The 26,423-nt window shown below is 36.4% G+C and overlaps 1 protein-coding gene across 5 annotated transcripts; it reads left to right on the forward strand.

Annotated features, from left to right (window-relative positions):
• Positions 1–859: 859 nt before the first annotated feature.
• On the forward strand, positions 860–18,731 carry LOC127420749 (keratinocyte differentiation factor 1-like). 5 transcript variants are annotated; one of them, XM_051663273.1, is made up of 5 exons: positions 860–1,003; positions 8,460–8,485; positions 8,636–9,519; positions 12,070–12,138; positions 17,170–18,731. In XM_051663273.1, the coding sequence occupies exons 3-5, from the start codon at positions 8,658–8,660 to the stop codon at positions 17,247–17,249; spliced, it is 1,011 nt and encodes a 336-aa protein (XP_051519233.1). In that variant the 5' UTR covers positions 860–1,003; positions 8,460–8,485; positions 8,636–8,657; the 3' UTR covers positions 17,250–18,731. The 5 variants fall into 5 exon arrangements, with proteins under 5 accessions (XP_051519233.1, XP_051519234.1, XP_051519232.1 ...); XM_051663274.1 differs by lacking the exon at positions 860–1,003 and adding an exon at positions 5,644–5,681; XM_051663272.1 differs by lacking the exon at positions 860–1,003 and adding an exon at positions 5,696–5,908.
• Positions 18,732–26,423: the final 7,692 nt, after the last annotated feature.

A 26,423-nucleotide genomic window follows, 5' to 3' on the forward strand; every position in this document is an offset into this window, starting at 1 on the left:
TCAAAACCACAGCGTAATCAATCTCAAAATTAAAAATAAGCTCCCTCTTTGACACGTTTGTGTTTAGTTGTCAGGTAATTGTCACTGAATTTCGAATTAATGAAAAGTCACATCATGCGTGATCACCATCGATCATCGTTTTCATGATCGATCACTGCTGCCACGTTCGAGTACCCGAGTACTCGTGCCCATCCCTACTCAGAGGAAAACCACAAGGGTGGAGTGTGTCATTTGGGACAGGGCCAATAAGACGCTGATCCTCGCTCGTTCATGAATCGAATGAGTAAATGGGGTGTATTCGATCAGTGGGTCAAACCAATGACATTCTCCTTCACAGCCCACACTCCAATTCATTTGGCTCACGCTACAGTCAGTCTTTACAGGCAAGAAATGCCACCTCAAGTGCCTCGTGCTTCAAACAAGTGAAGGGTTGCGGCTGCTACTGTTTAAAACTCTTACGTGCTGATTGCAAAATCACAGATTTTTAGGGAGGCTGAGGTGAATTTTAGGGGGCCTGAAGCCCCCCTAAATAGGTTACCCTATGTTGCCTAGCCCTGTTCAAGAAATAAAAACATTTATTTTGCATTTTTAATCTAAGTTTGTGTAAAAGTGTCTTAACCTTTGGCAGTCTGGTAAAACAAAACAAAAAACAAAACAAAACAAAAAAAAAGTCAAAAGATAGCTAAAAATCACTGTTGATATTCCGATTCATTCATCACATTGGAAAAGCAACAGCTGCCTCTCAATGTGTACACTATCCTTATAAATAGTATGAGATAAGAATAATATGTCTCAAATGGTAGTATGTTTAGAAACGGGTTCCAAAGTAGCCGGATGGTCTACTATTTCCGGCAGATTTGCGAAGTGTGGATCCATGCATGCTTTTTTTTTTTTTTTAGGAGTTTGATGCTTCGCCTCAGAACTACAACTGTGAAATGAGAAAAACTACAAACATGGCGGTGACTTCATCAGTTCTTAAATGTTTTCACATCTTAAGCATCACGTAAGTTTAATTGTTAAACACTGTGAAAAGAAACTTCATTGACACTGTAGGACGACGATGCTCCTCATTAAATTGCAAACGATCGGCTGCTCCATTTACACAATTAACAAAAAAGAGTTCGAGTGATTAATAATCATTATAATCTTACCTGCAAGCTTTTATGTCCATCTACTGTATTTGTATTGCTTATGGATACACATTGTGCTTTTAAGAGCTTTCTTTCTTGAAAATAACCGTTAAGTAAAAGTGTCAGCACTATGTGGATTAAAAATGGAAAAATCTTAAACAGAAACATTAATAAAATTAACACAATTGTATGTTCTCATTTTTGCCATTTATTGTAGCCTATCACACTGAAATAGCGGAGATCAGATTCCCTTTCAATGTGCTGTTGAATTATGTCTGTGACGCTTCAAAAGACAAAAACAATAAATAAAGTGATCCAGCACAGTGTCATGCAATTGTTCTGACTTTCTGAATTGGTTATAACATTCAAGATATGATAGATAAAACTACTTTTTTTTTTTTTTTTACTTTAGTTGATTATGAATAAGATCACATTAACTTGTTCAAAAACATTTATTTCATGTTTTACTTATTAGGTTTCATCTGTAACACATTGTGAACTTCACACATTCAATGGAGACAATGATAACAAAATATATAATTTTGGCTTACATTAAATACACATTACTACATATGCATCAACTGTAAAACATCAGTGGATCTCCATACGAAAGACTGTTTTCAACGCCATACTGCTTCTTCTCTCCAATACAGTAGGAATCATTGTGGGGTAGCGTAAATTAAATTAAATAATGAATAATAGTAAAAATGAAATGAGGAACGTGTTTGTCTTGACAACTGAAACAGGATGATTGACAGGTCGGTGTGGTCACAGGATGCATGTGACAATGGCTGCGTCCGAAACCAAATGTAGCTGTCTTGTAATCTCGCTGCCCTATCAGTCAGTGACTCAACAGACAGCATGCGTGTACAAAGGTACTTCCAGAAACTGGTTTTGGACAGGCTACTGAAGCAGCATAAGGTCACATCGTTGCTAGGATACCAGCAACTGATTATCGCCATCTGGTGTCCACTAAAGTTAACATGTCTGCTTCATTCATCCAACTGAACCACAATGGTCTAATAATCTAGAACAAAATCAAGAGAGTTTTGGTGATTACCAAGTATTTATTTCATAACTATAATACTAATTTCTTGCTAGAAATGGAATGAAAAGTTTGAAAAAGTGAATAAAAGCGAACATTTATACACAAATTGTCTATCAGCCTTCTCTTCAGCCGCCTTTTTTTTTCAGCTTAACCGCTGTGGATACTCGCGCACAGGATTGTGGGATTTCATAGACAGCGAAGGATACACCTATGTTGCCTTCAAAAATCGATAAGATGAAGGTATCTCAGTAGACAGGATGTGACACGAACACTGGATTCGGATGTGCCTTGATCCCTTCCTACCTCTGTATCCACCTTTTTCCTGGGGGTCTTACTGGGAAAAACGAATGTGGGTGGGACTTCTGCCGAAAGTTGTTCTACAGCATTACCTAGCTCTAGCTGCAGTCTTTTTAAGACCCTGTCTACAGCTGGTAATAAAATGCTTTTCGGATGACCCGATCACAAAGGTCAGCTATAGTTGTAAACGGGGTGCAAAAATGTTTTGTGATTGGATCACAAAAAACACATACAGAGGTAGTCAAAAACTACATCAAAGCACCACCTCTCACCAGTCAACCAACAAAAGTTTAAACTTTTGTGCGGATTTAAAAGGAAATAACTGTCCGATAAGAGCAATTACATACCCAAGTAAGAACATCACAGCTCTTCCTCAGTGTGTCTGTCTGATTTTAACATGCAGGGTGACAAGATAACAAGCACACACATCTGAAGCTGAACTAACGATTGTACTCCACTGAAACAGCCAATAATTTTGCTGGAAATGTTGCGTTTGTGCTTAGATTAAATCTCAAATGCATCTGGGAGAAACAGCACGCCGGTTTTGTTCACACTTTCTTTGTCTTTCTGACTGTTTTTGCAGTTTATAATCGTTCAGTAACACACTGATATAGTGTTTGATGTATGTCCATACGAAATCATACACGCTCTCTTCAAAGTCCCAACACCACAACAAAAGAATGAATGGAAGTACACCGCAACAACAGCTGTGTTAAACTGACAACGGAAGTAACGCCCAGTGTTGTATGAAGTATCCATCTGTCAAACTTGAGTAAAAGTAAAGATACCTTCATGGAAATTGACTCAAGTAAAATTTAAAGTAGCTCATGAGAAAACGACTTAAGTAAAAAGTATTAAAGTAACTGATATTAAATTTACTTAAGTATCAAAAGTACAAGTAAAACTGCATAAATTACGGAACAGTTCATTAAACCCATGGTAGCTTATTTGATTGGTGGTGCTCACCATTTACTCACCCTCATGCCATCCCAGATGTGTATAACTTTCTTTCATCTGCAGGACACATACAAAGATTTTTAGAAGAATATTTCAGCTCTATATGTCAATTCAATGCAAGTGAATGGTGGCCAGACATTTCAAGCTACAAAAAGTACATTAAGGGAGCATAAAGTTATCCATACTACTACAGTTGTTAAATCCATGTCCTCTGAAGCGATTCAGTTGGTTTTGGGTGAGAACAAGCCACATTTTCACTGTATACCTTGCCATTGCAATCTCTAGGCACGATCATGATTTCAAGCTTGATTTCACTTTCTAGTGCTTGACGTATGCGCAGAGCCCTAGATGGCGCTATCGGAAGTATAATCGAATTTGAAATCCTAATCGCCAAGGAGACGGCTAATGTCAAGGTTTATAGTTGAAAAAGGAGTTATATTTTGGTCTATTTTCACCCAAAACCAATTGGATCCATTCAGAAGACATTGATGGAGTCTTATGGATTACTCTTATGCTGCATTTATGTGTTTTTTGGAGCTTCAAATGTCTGGCCACCATTCACTTACATCGAATTGTCCTACATAACAGCGATATTCTTCTGAAAATCGATCAATATTCTTTTTTTGTTTGTGTTCTGCAGAAAAAAAGAAAAAAAAATGAAAATCATACACATCTTTGATCGAATGAGGGTGAGAAAATAATAAGAGAATTTTCATTTTTAAATGAACCATCCCTTTAATGGTGCATTCAAGTCACATTACAATGATCATATTTATGGGATAAGTGTAAATGAACACCACAGTCCATTAAAATTGGAACATTGAAGAAGGGAGTTGAGTCATATTAGTGACCAGAACAGAGACTTGTGGGGGTGGGCTCTTTTCATTTGGGCCAATAAGCAACCACCCAGCAACCACCCAGAACACACTGACAACTGCATAGCAATGCGCTGAAACAGTTAAAACAACTTAACAGCATAGCAACAACCTGACAACCATCTAGAACACCCTGTCAACTGCAGAGCAATGTGCTAAAAACACAGAAAACAACTTAGCAACAGAACAGTAACAACTTGTCAACCACATACTGTAGCAATGTCCAAAACACACAGCAGAGATCACCTTGACAACTGCATAGCATGCCCTAGTAACCATCCAGAAAACCCACATACTGTAGCATAAATATGCTACAAAGCAAATATAACACTTTAGCAACCAACAGAAAACTAGTTTTACTTAGGCAAAGACCATTCACGTCTTCATAAAATATAAAAATAAATATTGTTGGACATTTTCATGAGCGCTGGTAATTATTCATACACATCATATCTTGTTTAAATGTAAAATGTAAACGCATGTGATTGACTTTTATATGAACAGGTCTCCTGGAAAGGTGGGAGACTGATTACACATGAGTTCATTATTTAACAGTTTTCATAATGTTTAAGCCTAAACTTATCAAATTAATTAGTCAAAAAAAATAATTACAAAAAATAAAATAAAAATGAAAGAAACTCACATGAGCAGTTTCTTGTCTTCCCAGTGGCAACAGACGACGGAACATGTAATCTGGCTGCGAATCATTCAGATTGCTTTTTTAATCATTTTGTTCAGGTCAAAGGAATCAAATTTAAAAGATTTGACTAAAATTATTCTTTCAATGAATCACACATCACTATCGCCGATCTGCATGCATTTTTGCACATACAGCTGTTATTGTTTTGTGGTGTTCAGTCGCAAAAGTAACAAAAGTGTCTGGAGAAATTGATCAGAGTAAAAGTAAAAATTTTCTCTTCAAAATGTAGTAAAGTGAAAGTAAATGTCCAAAGAAATATTTATATTCAAGTAAAGTACAAATATTAAAAAGCTGTACTTAAGTACAGTAACGAAATATTTGTACTTTGTTACTATACACCTCTGGTAACGCCCATATTTCTTGCTAAACATCAGGAAATGTAGGAAAAAGGTGGATACAGCCTCTGGAGGCAGCATTTTCCAGGTTTCAGACGCAGCCAATGCGACCAAGGTCTGTGGTTTCAAGACGCAATTTTATAAGGTGATCGTATGTCTCAATACTTGCACACTCTTTAGCTACACACTCAAAAGTGTGCACTTTTCCATAACAAAAAAGGGCGTAGTATAAATAGGCCAATGGAGACGCAGGGAAGGTCAAGTTGAGAGCATTGCATTGTGGGATACATTATTCAGTGCAGCGTGCGCTGTTGCATACTGCACATTTTGGTAAATGTGGTAAGTCATTCGGGCGCTCCATGCACTTACTGTGGACTGTATACATACTGCATACTACTTCAGTAGTATGCTAGTACGAACATAGTCATACTCTCGAAAAGGGGAGAAGGGGGAAAACACATGACATCCACTTTGAAGAACTGAGGAACACTGGCGCCATCTGTTGGTTAAAACAACACAAAGGCTGCGAGCACTGACCATGTATCATATTAAACTTTCTACAGCAGGTATTTTTCAGTCTGATTTATTATTCAAGCTGACTTCTTTCCCACAAGTGCACCCTTGTTTGCAGACGTCTTCTGATCTGACTGAAGATCAAAGAGGTAGTTAGACTTTGTCAATGACGTCATCGATGTCCATGTCCTCAGGCTACCTGCTGAATCAGGTACATTTACCTGCGTGTTCAGACTGAAGAGCAAACCGCCGTCGAGTTACTTTTCCGTAGCCTTTTGCTCTTTTTAATAAAAAATTAACCCGACTGGTCGAGAGCTACCGAAGGATTTATGAAATAATTGTGAAATCCAGGTCAAACAACCTTTGTGAGCGTCCCGGACTTCCGGAAGAACCGTAAAAAACGTCAAACTGCGACATTTCCTCCATATGTTGTGAGTAAAGTCCAACAATAACAAAGATTGTTAATTTTCATTAATATTCCCCGGTAAAATGTTTAGAACTTGTTAAAGAGTTTTTCTAAGTGGTAAACTCGATCAGTTTCCCCCCCAAATGCCTCATATCTGACTGGATTTGTAAAGGAAAATGTAAACTGACGTGTTTGGAGACGGTGTAAACTTTTCAGTTTTTTTTTTTTTTTTGAATGTGTAAGTAATGTTTGAAGTTTTTATTTTATTTATTTTTTATATTTATAGATATTAAAGTACAAACATTCATTTTAGTCTGCATGTATTTGCAGGCCTATTTAACACGAAGTCGAACAATATTTGGGGCTTATCGTTTAGTTGGAAATATTAAAATATATAAATATTTTAGATAATTGCGTCTCTAAGGGATTTTTAATGCAATTTTTTGCATAACAATCGAAAATTGACGGTTAATATTTATTTTTTCTTTTTAAAGCAAAAGTTTATATTCACTTGTGCTTCCTCGACGATGTTGTTTCTCAAACTATATATATATATATATATACACACACACACACACACACGTTGTAAAGATCATGTATATGCACAATTTTATCTGTTAAAAATAATTTCACGCTTTTAAGCAATCGACTTCAGATCAAAAGCTTTTTAAGAAACATAAATTCAATCAGCTTTTGACTGATTTAAAATCAGTTTATGATTGGAGGTAAACATCTTGCTTAAATGACATCTGTTTTTGGACTCCACAAATCAATGCTAAATAATAGGGCTTGGTATTGATGCAGATTTGCCGATTCGATTCCGATTCACAAACTCTTGATTCGATTCTGAATTCGATACTGTATCAATTCATATGGGCATATTTTAGACCTCTTTTCTTACATATGAAAAAAAATTCTCTCCCAGTTTATGGTGTTAATTATACTGGGGACCCTCTAACTAGGTATCTTACAAAAATATAAGTTTTACTATTAAATTTGATTAGTTTTTCATCATTTTGGTCACATTTTAGCTTTTTAAAAATGAATAAATGCATGTATTCCAACAATACATTTTTATATTACATTGAAAATATTACATTTATTACATGTTTATTGTTTACATTCATAATTTGTAGGGCATTGAATCGATAGCATTTTTTAAAACTAATTAATCGTACAGTTTCTGTAGTTAATCGTGGTACATGGTATATTTAAACAAACACGTTAATATAATCATCAGACACTATACATACAGATATAAAACTTATTGAATGCTGAATTTCAGCTAATTTGCTGAAGTTTAAAATCTGAAAACTATTGTTTTCTCTGGTGAGCGAAGCTGAGAGGGCATTTTCAGCTGACTCACACTCGAGAGGTTGATTTTCATTGGAATGAATTTTTTTATTTTCTCCCCAGTTTGGAATACCCAATTCCCAATGCGCTCTAAGTCCTCGTGGAGGACTGGCGGAGGACGAATCTCAGTTGCCTCCGTGTCTGAGACCGTCAATCCGTGCATTTTATCATGTGGCTTGTTGAGCGCATTACTGCGGAGACATAGTGTGTGGAGGCTTCACGCCATCCACCGCGGCATCCACGCACAACTCACCATGTGCCCCACCGAGAGCGAACCACATTATAGCGACCACGAGGAGTTTACTTTACCCTCCCTAGCAACCGGGCCAATTTAGTTGCTTAGGAGACCTGGCCAGAGTCACTCAACACACCCTTGTGATTCCAGGGGTGGTAATCAGCGTCAGTACTCGCTGAGCTACCCAGGCCCCCACATTGGAATGAATTATTAATTAAAATCAATATTTTTACCCAGTCCTACTAAATAAGCAAATCTGCTTAAAATAGCTTGTCTGCTCAGTATCATATGCTTTTACATACCAAAGGCATCTGACAAGTTCTTTCACTCCCATAAGACTGTTTTGTTTTAGGTCCCTTTTTATCGAGCGAAAGTGCAGATGGTATCTAGGTGAAGTTTTGCTTTCACTTTTTTCCACAACTTATTAACACTGACAGCAGCCAAGAAAAACAACGCACAAAGCTCTGAAACTGGTTGGTTTACATTTCTTGGAGGAAATATTGGGGTTAGGAAGGTGTATTGCATCTGCACAACAAAGTAGTTTTGTTGTAAAAATCTCCATCCCCTCCGTTTGTCCCTGCTCACTATAATGTTTCTTTCTCTTTAACAGACCCTGAGGTTTCGGCCCAGTGACAGGTAACCATAAAATCATCCACCCGAGGTCGGTCTGGGCTGAGGGTTGTCAAGTCATTTTTATTTGTATAGCACTTTTCACAATGCATATTGTTTGGAAGAAACTTTACAGAGAATCATGCTGTAATGTCTAATGTTTTAAATTTCTTAAAGTCCCCATTGAGTGGTTGTCCCAATGGAGAGCTCCCCGTCCTTCCTCACTGGTCCCATTGAGGAAGGGCCTTACCAAGAACGTTGTGTTGACCCAGAGGAGATTGAGGTCCAGCACCTTGGAGGATGCCACAGAGTCAATCACAAAGATGCCAATGGCAACACCACGGGGCCGGAGACTGTAAAATTTCTTCCCGCCAAAGAAGAGCCCGTGTCGGGGACATGTATGTGTGGACCTTGCACTTCTGTGGCAGGTTGCAGGAAGCTCTTTTGTAGCGTGTTGACTTGTGGATTGTACCGCGTATGCCAGCGTTTGCCCTGTCTGATTTCCAGTGACAGCTCACCTGTCAACGTACAAGTGGAGAAGCCTTTGAGCTCTCCAAACAATGAGAATGGATTCTATTCTGACATCCGTATTGGTGGTGTCAAGGTGGATACATCAGTCATTGAAGACGACGAAGAGCATCTCTCATTTTCCACCTCTAAAATGGAGATAGACAGTCCGACCTACTTCAGTAGCTTAACAGAAGACCACCTTGTCGATGGCGACCTGACTGAAGACGTGGACAAACTCATCACACGGAAGCTTATGGAGGTCTTCTCGGAGTTTGAGATCAACGAGTTGGCCAAGTGCACCTCAGACTCCATGTTCCTGCGGCGTTCGCGGGAGATCAGTCAGCTAATCTCGGACATCGTGCAGGAGCACAATTTGGAGGAGCAGGAGGCCGAGTGCAGGCTGGTGCGCGAGATTATTCGCATCAGCACGCGCAAGAGTAAGAAGAAGCTGCAGATCAGGCCACAGGAGCTGCAGCGAGACAGCGGTAATGACACGTGGAACAGCAAGAAGAACAGCCAGAAGAGCAGCTTCAATTCCGTTAGCGATGGGAGTGAGTGAAAACTGCATTTTCCTTTTTTAACCATGGCCTAGTTGTGAACCTTTTGACAGATGCCCTGTCTGGTTCTCTTTGGCCTTTGTAAAAATGTTAAAGGAGTCTTACAGTCTAAAATTCTCACCCTCATGTCCTTTTCAAACTTGCTTGGCATTCTTTCTTCAGTGGAACACAAAAGGAGATGTTTAGCAGAATGTTCAAGCAGCTTTTTTCCATATAATGAAAGTGAATAGGGATATAATCCTGACGAGTTCCAAAAAAGCACAATAAAAGTATCATAAATGTAGTCCATACACTATATGACTATAAGTCTTTTGAAGCCGTGATATAGCTTGGTGTGAGGAATGCACTGAAATCGGAGACTATTTAGCCCAAGACGAAGCACTTCTTTATTAAACTGACTGGGAGAAATTGGAACACTCAATATGGTGGATGTAAAAAAGCAAGTCCCGCTTTACAGGTAAAAGAGCCAATTACCTTTTAGACACAGACATCACCTGTCAGTAAACTCGAGAATGCACACATGCAATAGCTGAACCAGTCTGACAAAATTGCATTTTTAGCGTGATCTGAGCTATCGAAGCACAATTTATGATACCAGTGTTGTCAGATTTTACTACTGATCTGAAATATGTTCTTTGGTTCTTTGATCGTAATCTTGACTAAAGTTTGATTTTGTTTGTTTTTTTGAGATTTTGGTCTTTCCCCTGCTCGGGAGCGTTCCAAAGATGTTAGCCGATTGGACTGACGTGCCTTTAAAGGGACTTTGCCAAAATTTAAGTCATCATTTGCTGAAAATCTTCCCCTCCACTGAAGCTCTCAAATCTCATTCAGACTTATGCATATTAAAAGGATAGTTCACCCCAAAATGAAAATTCTCTCATTATTTACATCCCAGATGTGTATGACTTACTTTCTTCTGCAGAACACAAATGAAGATTTTTAGAAGAATATTTCTGCTCTGTAGGTTCATACAATGCAAGTGAATGGTGACCAAAACTCAAGTGGTTTAATCCATGTCTTGTGAAGCGAAGTGATAGGTGTGGGTGAGAAACAGATCAAAATGTAAGTCCTTTTTTAATATAAATCTCCACTTTCACTTCCGCATTCTTTTTTTGTTTTTTGGCGATTCACATTCTTTATGCATACTGACACCTACTGGTTAGAGCTGGTCAAAGGTAGAGATTTATATTTAAAAAAAAAGACAAATATTTATCTGTTTCTCACCCACACTTATATCACTTCAGAAGACATGGATTTAACCTGGATTACCTTAATGCTGACTTTTTGTGCTTTTTGGAGCTTCAAAGTTTTGGTGACCATTCACTTGCATTGTATGGGCCTGCAGTGCTGAAATATTCTTCTAAATATCTTCATTTGCGTTCTGCAGAAGAAAGGATAGCACTTTATTTTACAGTACTGTTCTACCTTTACGTACTATATAATTATAACAACTGTAGTAATTACTAGGTACTAACCCTAAACCTAACACTAATCTTACCCCATATTAAGTAAATGTATTTACCTAATATAACTCGGTACTTTCTTGGGTAAGTACACTGTAAGAATACTGAAAGTACATGTACTGTAAAATAAAGTGTAGCCACTATCCCTTTAAAACATGCCAGAACCAATGCCGTTGATCGCAAGCTCTTTCAACATTTAAGCACGTGCAGGATATGTATTATAGATATCTGAAATTCAATTTTCACTAGTTAAAATGCTAATTCTTAATATCAGGAATGGAATTACTACTATTGAAAATAATTCTTGATATTAATAATTTGCACTAATAAATGTTAATTTCAACAAGTAAAAAACTACTGATATCTGTAACTGCATTTTCACTTTCACAATGATCACTCCTGTTCAAAACATAATTACAGATATCCATAATTAATTTCCTACTACTTGAAGTTCCAAGTACACATATCAGCTATGTACTTCTACTTACTAGTAAAAACAATTACTTTTAATATCAAGAATTACGTTGTTGCTAATGCAAATGTCCATTCCAGAAATCAGCAATTGATTTACAACTAGTAAAAATGCAAATGGTACTTTAATAGTGTTGTTTTTTTGTTTTTTTGTTTTTGTCCATTTTGGAGATTGATAGCATCTGGTCAAAATATGCTTTCATTGTATGGAAAAGAGTAGTGTGAACATTCATACATGTCTGGAATGTCATGGGGGTGAGTAAATGATGATAGAATTTTATTTGGAGGTGAACTAACCCTAAAAAGTGTTTTTGCATATGTACTAGAGTTACTGAATATATGTGAGAATTCTCCCTGTTGGTTGCCGTTGTTGCTTTAATTCAAGCCCCATATCTCTATGTGTCAAATATGCCTTGTTAATTACAACAAACATTAGTTACAGTGTACAAATGGCATGATGTGTGTTGTCATGTCCATCCAAAAGTCTCATGCACAGATTCTAGTATAATCAATCAATAACAGTCTTTATGTCTTTGCTAGCATTCTAATTGAACCCCTGAATCACTGCAAGTCTGAATAAGTAATTGAAACTACTTTATTCTCTTTTTAGAGCTGCAGATTTCAATGGAGAGGTCAGATGACATAGAAGCCAGAAAGTTACGCAACAACAGTAACCAGTGTAAGTTGTACATTTGGTTTTATGAACTGTTTACAAAAGTGCAGGCAAACAGAGGCTGCAAATGGTGATGGCAAGATGTACACTGGTGGCCAAAAGTTTGGAATAATGTACATATTTTGCTGTTTTGGAAGGAAATTGGTACTTTAATTCACCAAAGTGGCATTCAGCTGGTCACAAAGTATAGTCAGGACATTACTGATGTAAAAAACAGCACCATCACCATTTGAAAAAGTCATTTTTTATCAAATCTAGACAGGCCGCATTTCCAGCAGCCATCACTCCAACACCTTATCCTTGAGTAATCATGCTAAATTGATCATTTGGTACTAGAAAATTACTTGCCATTATATCAAACACAGTTGAAAGCTGTTTGGTTCATTAAATGAAGCTTAACATTGTCTTTGTGTTTGTTTTTGAGTTGCCACAGTATGCAATAGACTGCCATGTCTTAAGGTCAATATTAGGTCAAAAATGGCAACAACAAAAAAAGAAACAGCTTTCTCTAGAAACTCAACGGTCAATCATTGTTTTGAGGAATGAAGGCTATACAATGCTTGAAATTGTCAAAAAAACTGAAGATTTAATTCAAAGGTGTACACTACAGTCTTCAAAGACAAAGGACAACTGGCTCTAACAAGGACAGAAAGAGATGTGGAAGGCCAGATGTACAGCTAAACAAGAGGATAAGTACATCAGAGTCTCTAGTTTGAGAAATAGACGCCTCACATGTCCTCAGCTGACAGCTTCATTGAATTCTACCCGCTCAACACCAGTTTCATGTACAACAGTAAAGAGAAGACTCAGGGGTGCAGGCCTTATGGGAAGAATTGCAAAGAAAAAGCCACTTTTAAAACAGAAAAACAAAAAGAAAAGGTTAGAGTGGGCAAAGAAACACAGACATTGGACAACAGATAATTGGAAAAGAGCGTTATGGATCTTAACCCCATTGAGCTTTTGTGGGATCAGCTAGACTGTAAGGTGTGTGAGAAGTGCCCATCAAGACAGTTACATCTATGGCAAGTGCTACAGGAAGTTTGGGGTGAAATGTCACCTGAGTATCTGGACAAACTGACAGCTAGAATGTCAAGGATCTGCAAAGCTGTCATCGCTGCACATGATGAGAACTCTTTGAAGTAGTTTAAAAGTAATAGTAATTTTTCACGTTATTAATGTCCTGACTATACATTGTAACCAGTTGAATGCCACTTTGGTGAATAAAAGTACCAATTTCTTTCCATAAGAGCAAAATCTGTACATTATTCCAAACTTTTGGCCGCCAGTGTAGATGACATGTCCAGTAACAGGGTGTCTTACACAGCTTTACTTTTGCAGTACAAGTATATGGGTGAGTCTCACGAAAACATCTCCAAGTCGCATTTCACCCCAAAAGCAAAAACAAATATACAAAATTATAGGAGTTTAAAACAAAAGCCTGCTTTAAGCACCATTAAGATTTTTTGCATTGGGACATTATGGTTATGACAATTAAGCACATTTTCCAACCAAATTCCCATTATCGTAATGCATCAAGATGTTATACTTCTGAGTTTTTTTGTGTTTCCTGTTATTCTCAGTGGTGATTCTCATGAGATTCTAGTACTACAAAAATTACTTTAATACAAAATTCAAGTCAATTGTAACAAATACTACCATTATTTATAAAAGCATTACAATTTAATAATTATTCAGGGTTCCCACGTGTCCTGGAAAACCTTGAAAACCTGGAATTTTGCAGTGCAGTTTTCCAGTCATAGAAAAGTCATGGAAAATTATTAAAAAAAAAAATACCTAAATGCCCTGGAAAATAATTATTTGTCCTGGAAAATATTTTAATAATTAAAAAAAAAATTTCACTGCCGGCTGGTTCATGTTGTGAAACAACATCAGCGGTTGACTGTCAAGTCAACAAGCAAAGCCCTGTCACGTACATTCTCTGCTCATCTGCTGTCATCTCTGCTTTGCTCTGTGGATATAGTTTAAGGAAGTGTTGATAGAATGCAAAATCTGATTTGTTTGTTTCATCATTGTTGTAATGTTAACTACAAAAACATTTGAGTTGTAAATTTAAGACAATGACAGTGGTTGGATTGCAGATTTTTTAAATGAATTCACACCCTGCGGTGATAGCGTGGTGAATTGGCCTTTACACCTCAGGATGTGAATTAATTGTTAATAATGCAACAATCGGAGTGTGCTTATACCGCAGTTACCACATGTAGGACCCAATGATTTCTAAGATGCAGAAATCACGGATGGGAATCAAGGAATCCAGTCATAAAAATGGCAATAGCCATCCTGTATTTAGGATGAAAATTAATGTTTGAATGCACAATCAAATTAAAATCACAATATTTCCTAGTCTGATTATTAAACCACAAAAGGCTGCGATTAAATGAAATAATCTGCAGGTGCTGCATGCTTCAAAATGAATGTGTGAATCCATCCACTCATACACTGAAAACACTGCATCATGATCATAACGTGCTCTGTGTTTTGTAGATGAGAGAGAGCAGAGCGCTCTAAAGTGTACAGACTATATATGTATTTAATTAAATCACAGCTTTTTGCATTTTAATAATCACACTGGGCCATGTAGCGAACTGCTTATCCGGAGGTGAGAAACTTAAAATGCTGAGGGAAAATAAAAGCTTGATTTTAATTTGAATAAATTCATTTGAATACACACCATTTTGACAAAAACAAATTTAACTGTTGTATACGTAATTCTGAAAAAAGAACCATCTAATAACCACAGTATACAGCATGATCGCTTGTGTGTTTTTGCTTAAATATTACACCGGTTAGGCTCATAAAATGTCCTGGAAAATTGTGCCTTAAAAAGAGTGGGAACCCTGTTATTTAATTAATTATTTGCATTACGGTAAAGAGACTTTTGGTGGAAAATGTCTTTAATTGTCATGATAATAAAGTCTCAATGCAGTGGTCCTAAAATAGGCATAGTTTTTACTTCTTTATTTTGATGTTTCTTAACAGGTTTTGTAAGATTCACCCACAGATAGTTTTGCATAAACTAAGCAAAGGCCTTGGCTAAAGCTTGCGCTATCTTTGCTAGCAGCTCAAGCTCATTGTGTAAGTTAGTGTAGCCATGCTGCTGGCAGCTCCATGCTTATATTAAAGACTGTTCAGCTCTCTGCTGTAGAAGTATGAGAGGGGTGTGCGGCGAGTTTGAGGGGTTTGTGATGTACCAGCTCATTGTCATAAACAATGCTCTCTTGTGTGAGGACATCTGATCGGTTACACTCCTCTGAATTTAAATGTCTCTCTTTTCCTCATCAGTGCTGGTTTACCCCTCCCTTTCTGTTTGCTTGATGTTTTTTCATGCTGTTCAATGTTGGCAAGCAACAGTTGTATATTTCCGCCATAGCCTATGCCATTAAAAACATTTGTGAGGATACTTAACACATTTATAACTTAAGCACTGTATGCTTTTTTAAAGGGGAAATACATTTTTTAAGCATTTTAATTTCCTGTGCCAACCCTCTACGGACATGTTGGAGAATGAATCGGCATTGGCTAGTAAATTTTTGTTTTTTACTCACCTGACTTTTGACAACATGTAAGCGTCATGCAACTGAAAACTAAAAAAGATATTAATAAGAATGGGGAATCATCATATAATATATGATGATTGGTAAAAATGTTGGTAAAACATTTTTACCAACCCTTGCATAGATGCAGCACAAGCTTATTTGTTAAATTCTGTAATAATTACAGTGTTTTCTGAAGTTAAAATATTTCACAATGTATAACAAGTTTCACAAGTGCCCTTTAGATATTTATGTATTTACACACTACTACATTTTGTAACATGTTTGTTTAGATGCACTTGTGCGATTTACATTGAGTTTACATTGATATGTATAACAAGCGCTAAATTGGTATTGTCTCTTTAAAAGACAAGCTCCATGGGCAAGTGTTTACGGTTGAATAAGCGCAGCACACATTAACGACAGAGAAGTTGCACGGTGGTTTTTTATAGATATACATACGTAGATGCCTCATTCGGCTGGTTCGGATACATTTTCAGTATATTTGCCATGATACATTCATTTGAAGAGGACTTTATTTGCAGATTGCTTCGGGAAAAAAAACCCGTTTTAGAAGTGAAGACAAATTTTTATATCATCTAAAATATTGCGCAATGTTTGTTTATGGAAAATCAGATAATGTGAAAGTTGGCTGGAAAAGACTCCAGACTGTTGTAGACCGTATCTGTCATGTGTTGATGGATGGCTCTTGACCGTTCCAATATGGCGGACGCGCCGACGTATTGCTATACATAGGAACAGCTGCTAATAAAGTATCTACGTATTATCTGTATTTCTTAATATTGCACAAATGTGAACCTGCAGCACTTAGCTTTTATAATCTACACGATCTGCTCTGAGATCACTGAAAACAGCATATCATGAGCCCCACACACAGCCAGGAACATCACAAAGATTGGATTACTTCACCACATTGTACTCTTTAGTGGTGGTGGTTTTGATTCATCCCACTGAATCAAGTATTTTGAATCCAATCACCAAAAAGATTTGTTCCTATTCGTTCACTGATTTGTTCAGTTAACATTTCTGTAAATTACACCTTTACATCAGTAGGTGGTGACATTTCGAGTCATTAAACCATTGATAAAGTTCACGACTGAAACATGTCTAATTATCCTTTATTAAGATTTGGATGTTTAAGAGAAATCTGAGACACTTCAGTAGAGTGATTAAGCATCATAAGCATTTCTACTACAAATGACAACAAAACGTGTTTTCTGAACTGCAGAGCATGACTTTGTTGCCGTTATTGCTTTAATTCCCCCTTTCCATTTCCCTCAGCATTAATTTCATAGTCTACAATAAAAGAAGTCAAACTTTTGTCTGCGAGGTTCTACTTTGTCCGAAAGTGTCATAGATGTAAGCAAAATCGTAATGTGGCTAAATAGCAGAGTCTGTGAAATTGTATGCATATTCTGTGTTTCAATACATCTTTATTCTATTTTTCTCTCTGTCCCTGCAGCATACTCTCCAAGTTTCCAGGAAACAGGTGTGCTGGTCACATCTGACACTCCCTTACTACCCAACAACATACGCGCGTGAGTGTCCCCTCAAACCAGACACAGTTTACATTTCCAAACCGTCCTTAAACCATCTCTATGAAGAATATATGTACTTGTCTTGGGGTCAATGGATCATTTTGAAGTAACCCTTAGAAGTTGAGACTCCATGCTCCATTATTTGGCTTTTTGAAATACAACTGAAGACGGGATTGTAGTTATGCTTCTTTTTTTACCCCTGTTGTTGTGGACCCCTGTGCTATTTGCATCTCAAGACTGCCCAGCAGAAGGTATTAAGCAACCGACTTTGCTTGAGTTGTTGAGAATGAAGAATGAAAAAGTCTTTATAGATAGCAGATATATAGAACCATGATAGTCATAAAAGACCAGATTATTTTCCTTTAACTCTCTTGTCTCAGTTCTCCTTTGCCTGTAAATGCTAAAATGATGAATGTATTAGGCAAATGTTGGAGCTCCAGTCAAAGTCTGACTGTGTAGAAGGAAGTTATGTTGGACCAAAAGAAATGCTTTGAGCCAGAATGAATGTTGATGCATGCTAAATGCATAAAAAATGTTAGTTGTTTAGATAAGTGCCTGTCTCTATGCTTATTTAAATGTACATAAAAAGCTACATAAGCACTTCACTTGCCATATGCAAAGTCTAGAGGAGTAATTGATTATTTGTGTAATTTATGAATTCAATGAACACTTCAATGTAAATTTCACTTTTTGCCAGATTTTTTAGTACAAGCTTAATGTAAAAGTCTGAGGGTTGCTTAAAAAAAAATGTCTGTAAAAAGTCTGTTTGTCTGTTTAGAAATAGATTTCTTGTGACATAGGATGTTTTGCTCAGACATGTAGTAAATACTGTAAGCTATCTATGTGTGAGATAGAAATTAAAATGTATGCATTTGCATCTTCAGTGAAGCAGAACTGTTTACATCATTTGAGTCAAGTAATGCACTCAGTTCAACACAAAATCCTTAAGCTTTTAGATTGTAACAAATAAGTTATGGTATTAACACTATATTTTCATGAAAAAATGTTAAGCTAAAAAAGAGGAAAGAAATGTATCCTTCATGCAAGGCTGTGGTGAGGCCATTTTAATTCATAGAACAGAACAAGGTCACATTCAGTTTGAATTAAATAGCCCTGTGGGCCGCTCCACATATTGAAACCTTAAAAATCCCCAGATAATACCAGCAAATTGTAATGCTTAAACTATTTCAAGCAGAGAGAGATATTTGATTGGCGAGAAAGGGAACAGAAGCTTGTTGTTCACCAAAGGCATCACACTGAATACTTAAAACTGATCCTTTGTATCTCAGTTGACATCATGTTTAGGTACTGTAACAACTTAATGACTCATTCTAGTCAAGAAGTTTCTGCCTGGAGGGGAAAAAGTGAATAAAAGTGTCTTGTTTGAACACAAAGGAAATCCGTCTATGGATTAGTATTCTTGATCCTTCAGGCATTTATTTTTGGAGAAAAAACACCTGTTGTTCTCCTTTATATTTTTTCTGTATTATATGGCATGAGAAGATGGTACAAGAAGTGTAGTTGACAATGTAAGGAGACTCGCATGCTACAAGTGCTCATTACAAATGCATCACAATTCTATCCTTGTGTTTATATTTATTTCTTTAAAACTCTCACAAAATGAATCCAATTAAGAAATCTTCCAGGTTATATTAAATGGAATGTTCTGTTTAGGGTGATTTTAAAAAAAAAAAAAAAAAAAAAAAAAAACCTTCCAAGAAAATATCCTAGTCCTATTTTACTTCAAAATCAAAAGTATCAAATGTAATAATATATTTTGCATGTAGAAATGTAAGCATATTTCCAGGGCCATTTAAGATTATTTACATTGTGACATTATTTTCATGACAGTTACGCACATTTTAACCCCAATTCTCATTGCTGCAATGTGAAAAAAGATGCTAATTATGATATTCTCATTACTTCTATGTAAATTTTATTTTTTTAGTTGAAAATTATTTAAAAAAATCATAGTAGTATTCTATTGGTACTGGATTTCATTTGTACAGATTTTATTTAAATCATTGTATAACAACATCTTTTTTGCTGTCCTACGGTAATGAGAAAAATAATTGAAAACAATGGTGATAGTAAAAGAAGATGTCCTGTTGCGTTATGGTAATGAGAATCATCATTAAAAACAATGCAAATAATAAAAGTAAAACGTACAGATGTGTTATGGTAATGAGAACCATCATTTAAGTCAACGCGAATAATAAAAGTAAAATGTCTGGATGCATTACGGTAATAAGAACCATCATTTAAAACAATATGAATAATAAAAGTAAAACGTTTGGACGCGTTATTGTATTGAGAACCAGCATTTATACAATGTGAAAAAAAAAAAAAGTAAAACATCCGGATGCGTTACGGTTATAAAAATCATTATTGAAAACAATGGGAATAGTAAAAGTAAAACATCCAGATGAATTACAGAAATGAGAACCATCATTGAAAACAATGGTAATAATTAAAGTAAAACGTCCAGACATATTACAGTTATAAGAATCATCATTAAAAATGATGAGAATAATAAAAGTTAAATGTCCAGACACATTAAGGTTATAAGAACCATAATTGAAAATGATAGGAATGGTAAAAGTAAAATGTCCTGGCACATTTTGGTTATGTGAATCATCATTGAAAACAATGTGAATAATAAAAGTAAAACATCCGGGCACATTGCGGTTATAAGAACCATCATTGAAAATGATAGGAATAGTAAAAGTAAAACGTACAGACACATTACAGTTATAAAAATCATTATTGAAAACAATAGGAATAGTAAAAGTAAAATGTCCTGGCACGTTTTGGTTATGAGAATCATTGTTGAAAACAAAGTGAATATTTAAAGTAAAACATCATCCAGACACATGACATTTATAAGAACCATCGTTGAATATGATAGGAACAGTAAAAGTAAAGTGTCGTCCAGACACATTACGTTATACGAATCATTATTGAAAACGATAGGAATAGTAAAAGTAAAACGTCATCCAGACACATTACTTTATATGAATCATTATTGAAAATGATAGGAATAGTAAAAGTAAAACGTCATCCAGACACATTACTTTATATGAATCATTATTGAAAACGATAGGAATAGTAAAAGTAAAACGTCATCCAGACACATTACTTTATATGAATCATTATTGAAAACGATAGGAATAGTAAAAGTAAAACGTCATCCAGACACATTACTTTATATGAATCATTATTGAAAATGATAGGAATAGTAAAAGTAAAACGTCCTGGCATGTTTGGTTATGAGAATCATCATTGAAAACAATGTGAATAATTAAAGTAAAATGTCGTCCAGACACATTACGTTATATGAATCATTATTGAAAACGATAGGAATAGTAAAAGTAAAACGTCATCCAGACACATTACTTTATATGAATCATTATTGAAAATGATAGGAATAGTAAAAGTAAAACGTCCTGGCATGTTTGGTTATGAGAATCATCATTGAAAACAATGTGAATAATTAAAGTAAAATGTCGTCCAGACACATTACGTTATATGAATCATTATTGAAAACGATAGGAATGGTAAAAGTAAAACGTTGTCCAGACACATTAGGGTTATAAGAATCATTATTGAAAACGATAGGAATAGTAAAAGTAAAACATCCTGGCACGTTTTGGTTATTAGAATCATTATTGAAAATGATAGGAATAGTAAAAATCAAACATCCTGGCACTTTACGTTACAAGAAACATTACTGAAAATGATAGGAATAGTAAAAGTAAAATGTCCTGGCACGTAATGTCATCCAGACACATTACGGTTATAAAAACCGTAGTTGAAAACGATAGGAATGGTAAAAGTAAAACGTTGTCCAGACATATTAGGGTTATAAGAATCATTATTGAAAACAATATTAATAGTAAAAGTAAAACGTCAAGACACATTACGGTTAAAAGAGTCATTATTGAAAACGATAGGAATAGTACAAGTAAAATGTCCTGACACATTACGGTTATAAGAATAATCATTGAAAATGATAGAAATAGTAAAAGTAAAACATTCAGACACATTAGGGTTATAAGAATCATCACTGAAAACAATGTTAATAGTAAAAGTATAACGTCCAGATGAGTTGCAGTAATGAGAATTGAGGTGTAAAATGTGCTTAAGTGTCCTGAAATAATGTCGCAATGCAAAATAAATTAATAGTCCTAAATGTAGGCTTAATTTCCTTTAGGTAAAATATTATTTATTATCCTTTGTATAATCTGGGGATAATTATGACCAGGACAGGTTTCATGAGAATCACCCTACAACATTGCCCCTTTTAGTCTTCCATTTAACTGCATATCTGTCAAAAAAAAAAACACAAAAAAAAAAAAACCCGGTTTTTGTTATGTTTGGCTATTTTTAAAACAGATAATGAGCCAAAATGAATTTCTGTTGATATCGACAGCATTCCACAGATTCTTTTGATAGAGCTTAACTTATATTGAACCTGGAATATTTTCTCTCTTTTTCCATAATTAAATCTTATTCCACAAGGAGAGTGCTTCTGTATTTACTTATTTGGTATTTTTGTATAATACCCTCATACTTCGAGATCTACATCACCTGAAGCTGTGAAAGTTTAGAGTGCATCTGGACTGTGAACTGTGTTTTCTTCCTCTTCTCAGTCAGGCGCGAGCTGCAGTGCTGCTCTCGTGCGCCATCATTAGAGTTTCATATGATCTCATGTTATGTTGACAACAAAATAATTTGTCGACAATTTTTTATTGTCGACTAATCGTTTCAGCCCTACTGGCCATCAGGAGCACCTGCCTGCGCGGACCTCATAACAGAGAGAAAATTTAATAAACTCTGCAAGACAAGCCAATACAATGACGTTTATTTGAAATAATGTAATGGCTTTTATTTTTAAATTACTTCGGAGCGCATATCCGTATGATCACCTCGACTCATACCTTGTGTGGACCTCATTATTTGATATACAAAACACAATAATGGTGACAACCAAAAACAACATATTAAGAATAAGATGAGCTCTGAATAATCACTAAATGACAAATAACTGGAAGTTACAACAAATACAATAACAGCAGCGTAAATAAAATCGGCAAACAGTAAAGCTATGAGCAGTACATACCGCAAAGCATTTCTACGAGCTGAAGCGCGGCTTGCTGAATAATGCTCACACCTGATAAACATGCAGAAAAGAAGTCGTGAAAAATATTACTTTGTAGCTATTTGAGTTTTTACTTAGTTTAAAGGATATCAGAAACAGCACTTGTCATAGCATAGGGCTTTTCACTTTTTCTCAAGAATAATCTGGGGAAGGAATTAAAACACTGCAGATATAAAGATTCAACAAACATAGTCAGAGTGAAATTATTAGCAATTCATCTGCAAAATATCTGCAAAGATCTACACTAAGAGGTATGCTTATTTTATTTTATTTTTTTACATATATTTATATATGTACATATTCTGGCCAATTTTTTTTTTTTTTTAAATAAAATGTACACAGTTATGTTAGCAATTGACATCAAATTTTAAGCATTGTCATTAGTGTCCTGCTGTGTGACGCTGTCTTCATCTAACTATTTTAAACAACATTTTCTGATCTTGTATAGCTATATATACATATATAATATATTATTATCATACTTGTTGTTTCCACAACCTCATATTAACTAAGAAACATTTATTTGCACTTACAAATACAGAACAGAGAACAGAGAGTTGGTTTAATTTAGTCCGGAGAATAGCTGGGAATAGCTGTGTTGAAAGCTGAACTGAAGTCCACAAAAAGTGGTCTGTCCAGATGTTGTAGGATATAATGCAGTTCCATGTTGACAGCATCATCCACAGACCTGTTTTCTCGGTAAGCAAACTGAAGGGGGTCTAGCAGGGGTCCAGTGATGTCCTTCAGGTAGTCTCTCAAATGACTTCATGACCACAGAAGCAGTTCATCCGTTTTGTTGGCGAGGGAGCGGACATTCACAAGATGAATACTCGGCAGCAGAGTCCTAAAGCTGCGTTGACGAAGCTTCAAAAGCGCGCCAGCACGCTTCCCTCGCTTGCATCTCTTGGAGCACTTGTAGAACACCGCTGTGCCTCTAAGATGTCTATTAAAACATCCGAATAATCAAACACTGGCAAAAAATGATCAATGAACATTACACTTTTCTGACACTACACTCAAAGCACTTTACACAGTGAACAGGGGACTCTCCTCAACCACCACCAGTGTGCAGCATCCGCCCGTTTGATGCAACAGCAGCCATAGTGCACCAGTACACTCACCACATACCAGTTATTGGTGGAGAGGACAGAGTAGAGTTATAGAGCCAATTAATGGATGGGGATTATTAGGAAGCCATGATTGAGAAGGGCCAATGGGGGGAATTTAGCCCCACCACTAAACTGGGGCATTAGGACCCACACAGAGCACAGGGTGAGCACCCCCTGCTGGCCTCCCTAATACCTCTTCCAGCAGCAACCTTAGTTTTCCCCAAGAGGTCTCCCATCAAGGTACTGACCAGGCTCAACCCTGCTTAACTTCAGTGGGCAACCAGTCTTGAGCTACAGGGTGATATGGCTGCTGACATCAGGTATGCTGTGCCGAATATTCAGCAGTTCATCCCTGGTGAAACTGATTGGGAAATAGTGACAAAAACATGAGAAACAAACAAAAGTATCAAAAACGCTAGAGAGCTCCACACCGAAGCAGGCATCCACGGCGCCATCATGTATCAACTGACATCCATTGATATGCAGTTGCAAATTTGCTTGGTTTATTAAAAAGCTAAATTAACCAGCAAATGGAGGGGTTTTGAAACCAGGAGCACTAACAGCATCAATAGCAAAGATCATACAAACTACACCAACACACTGAAAATGCTTCACTGTTATTTGTATATGTATATCTACTATGTGCATAATCCATTTTTGATTGTTTATTTGATTTTGTGTTTTTTCTATTGAAAATGTTTATTATCTAGCAAATATACAGTGGGGTTAATTAGTGAAAATTACTGTATTTTGCACTGCTTTTAAATTTAATACAAATACTTCATTACAAATTATATTATCCATAAAACAATTTGAGAAAAAGGCTGAAAAATGTACATGCACTTCAGGATTTCCATATACAATTTACATTTATTCAAATGTTTAGCAGATGCTTTTATCCAAAACGTTTTACAAATGAGAGACTGTGACAGAATGACACACCCCTCCCGAGGATTATCGTCACCTCGCCTCTTCAGAGGGCCGTTCTTCAGCCAGGCTCACAACTGGAGTGGGCAGAGGAGAGAGGAGGGGTGCAATGACTTTACGTCAATTGGCAATGCATGATGGGTGCAACTGTAATTAATGAAGAGCCTCATCACCGCTGCCTTTAAAAATCAAGCACGCCTCTCCTCGAGGTCCAGGAACGTCGCTGGACCTGCACCCTGGACTCCCCACGTGAATTAGATGCAACACCGGGGATTGGAGCACAGATGGCGGCTGACGGGCAGGATGCTGGGGCGCTATTCCCCTCGGACGCCGTGGCCCAGGGAAGCCGAGCCACTGGGTAGAAGCCGCCGTACCAAGGAGGGGAGCATGTTGCGGTCGCCGGACTCCCTTCTAAGATGCCAGGTTCCCCTTTGTTTTGGACACTTTCTCCTTTGGACACTTTATTCCCTCTTTTCTATTTATTATTATTTTCTATAAATGCCTCTCCGAGGCCTGAGTCACACCCACTGTGTCTGTCTCTTGCTCAACCTGCCACAGAGACATAAGCAATTGGTCATCCAAAGCCAACAATACCTACAGTATTGCACAAGTTCCCATGCACCAAATATTGTGTATATTGAGCATTTAAGAATCCTGTGAATCCTAAGTACTGTGGATTTGTGAGGAATGGGTGGTTCATATTTTGCCTAGAGCACAATTTTAAGGTCATCTTTAATTTTTAATCACATAGTTAGTATAGCTTATGGCTATTTGAAGATCTGTGTCATAATTAGAACATGACGTGTGTACTAATGTATGTCACTGTGGCAGAAAACAACCAATAGGGGGAGACAAATTATAGTTTATGACATAAGTCTACAAATACAAAAATATGTATAATCCATTTTAGATTTGAATGATACGAGACAAACAAGACCTAGTAATTAAGTTGCTTAAAGTGCATTAAGCATAGTGCTTTTATTATATATATATATATATATATATATATATATATATAATGTAGATACGTAGATATATGTATATACGGTGGTGGCCACAAATATTGGGGTCAGAAAGTCTCAAAAAAATCACCTACACCACCAAGTTGTTTGGGAGGGTTTAAAAAAAAAAACCTCCAACAACAAACTCAAGCGTCTTCAGTTTGCCAGACACTATTGGAATGTCAAATGCGACCGGGTTCTATGGTCAGATGAAACAAAAACAAAAAACGTTTTTTTGGCAGCAAACACCAGAGATGGGTTTACCGTGGACTCTATCAAATACCAACAGATAAAAAATCTAAATCTGGCTGCCTCTGCCAGAAAGCTTACAATGGGCCCTGGTTGGATCTTCCAGCAGGACAATGATCCAAAACAAACATCAAAATCAACACAAAAATGTTTCACTGACCACAAAATCAAGGTTCTGCCATCCCAGTCCCCTGACCTGAACCCCACTGAAAATTTGTGGGGTGAACTGAAGAGGAGAGTCCACCAACATGGACCTCTGAATTTGAAGGATCTGAAGAGATTCTGTAAGGAGGAATGGTCGCAGATCCCTTGCCATGTGCTCTCCAACCTCATTAGGCATTATAATAGAAGACTCAGAGCTGTTATCTTGGCAATGGGAGGTTGCAAATATTATTGAATAAAAGGGTGCCAATAATTATGGCTAATGCGTTTTGAAGAAAAGATTTTATTTAATAATTAGATATTTCCCCAATAGTTTTACTTCAATTAAAGGTTAGATTTTTGTGATTTTTTTGAATGAAAGACCAAAAGGATAAACAAAGCAGATTTTTTTGCTCATATACCAAGGGTGCCAATATTTTTGGCCACCACTGTATATATATATATATATAATATTTATAAAAAGTCTTTACAGAAATTTACTGCTTAATAAAGAATATCGAACAAAAGTGTTGTTGAGTCCCTTTTTAGTCTTACAATGTAGTATAAATTGGATCAAATGATTTGAAGAT

This window comes from Myxocyprinus asiaticus, chromosome 30, assembly GCF_019703515.2.
Source record: "Myxocyprinus asiaticus isolate MX2 ecotype Aquarium Trade chromosome 30, UBuf_Myxa_2, whole genome shotgun sequence".
NCBI classification, from domain to species: domain Eukaryota; kingdom Metazoa; phylum Chordata; class Actinopteri; order Cypriniformes; family Catostomidae; genus Myxocyprinus; species Myxocyprinus asiaticus.

What these genes read in the sequence shown, in the direction of transcription:
- LOC127420749 (XM_051663273.1), top strand. Translation starts at nt 8,658, where the DNA reads ATGGAGAGCTCCCCGTCCTTCCTCACTGGTCCCATTGAGGAAGGGCCT. An exon ending in CAATTCCGTTAGCGATGGGA is followed by an intron (nt 9,520 to 12,069) that starts GTGAGTGAAAAC and finishes TTCTCTTTTTAG; the next exon opens with AGCTGCAGATTTCAATGGAG. An exon ending in ACGCAACAACAGTAACCAGT is followed by an intron (nt 12,139 to 17,169) that starts GTAAGTTGTACA and finishes CTGTCCCTGCAG; the next exon opens with CATACTCTCCAAGTTTCCAG.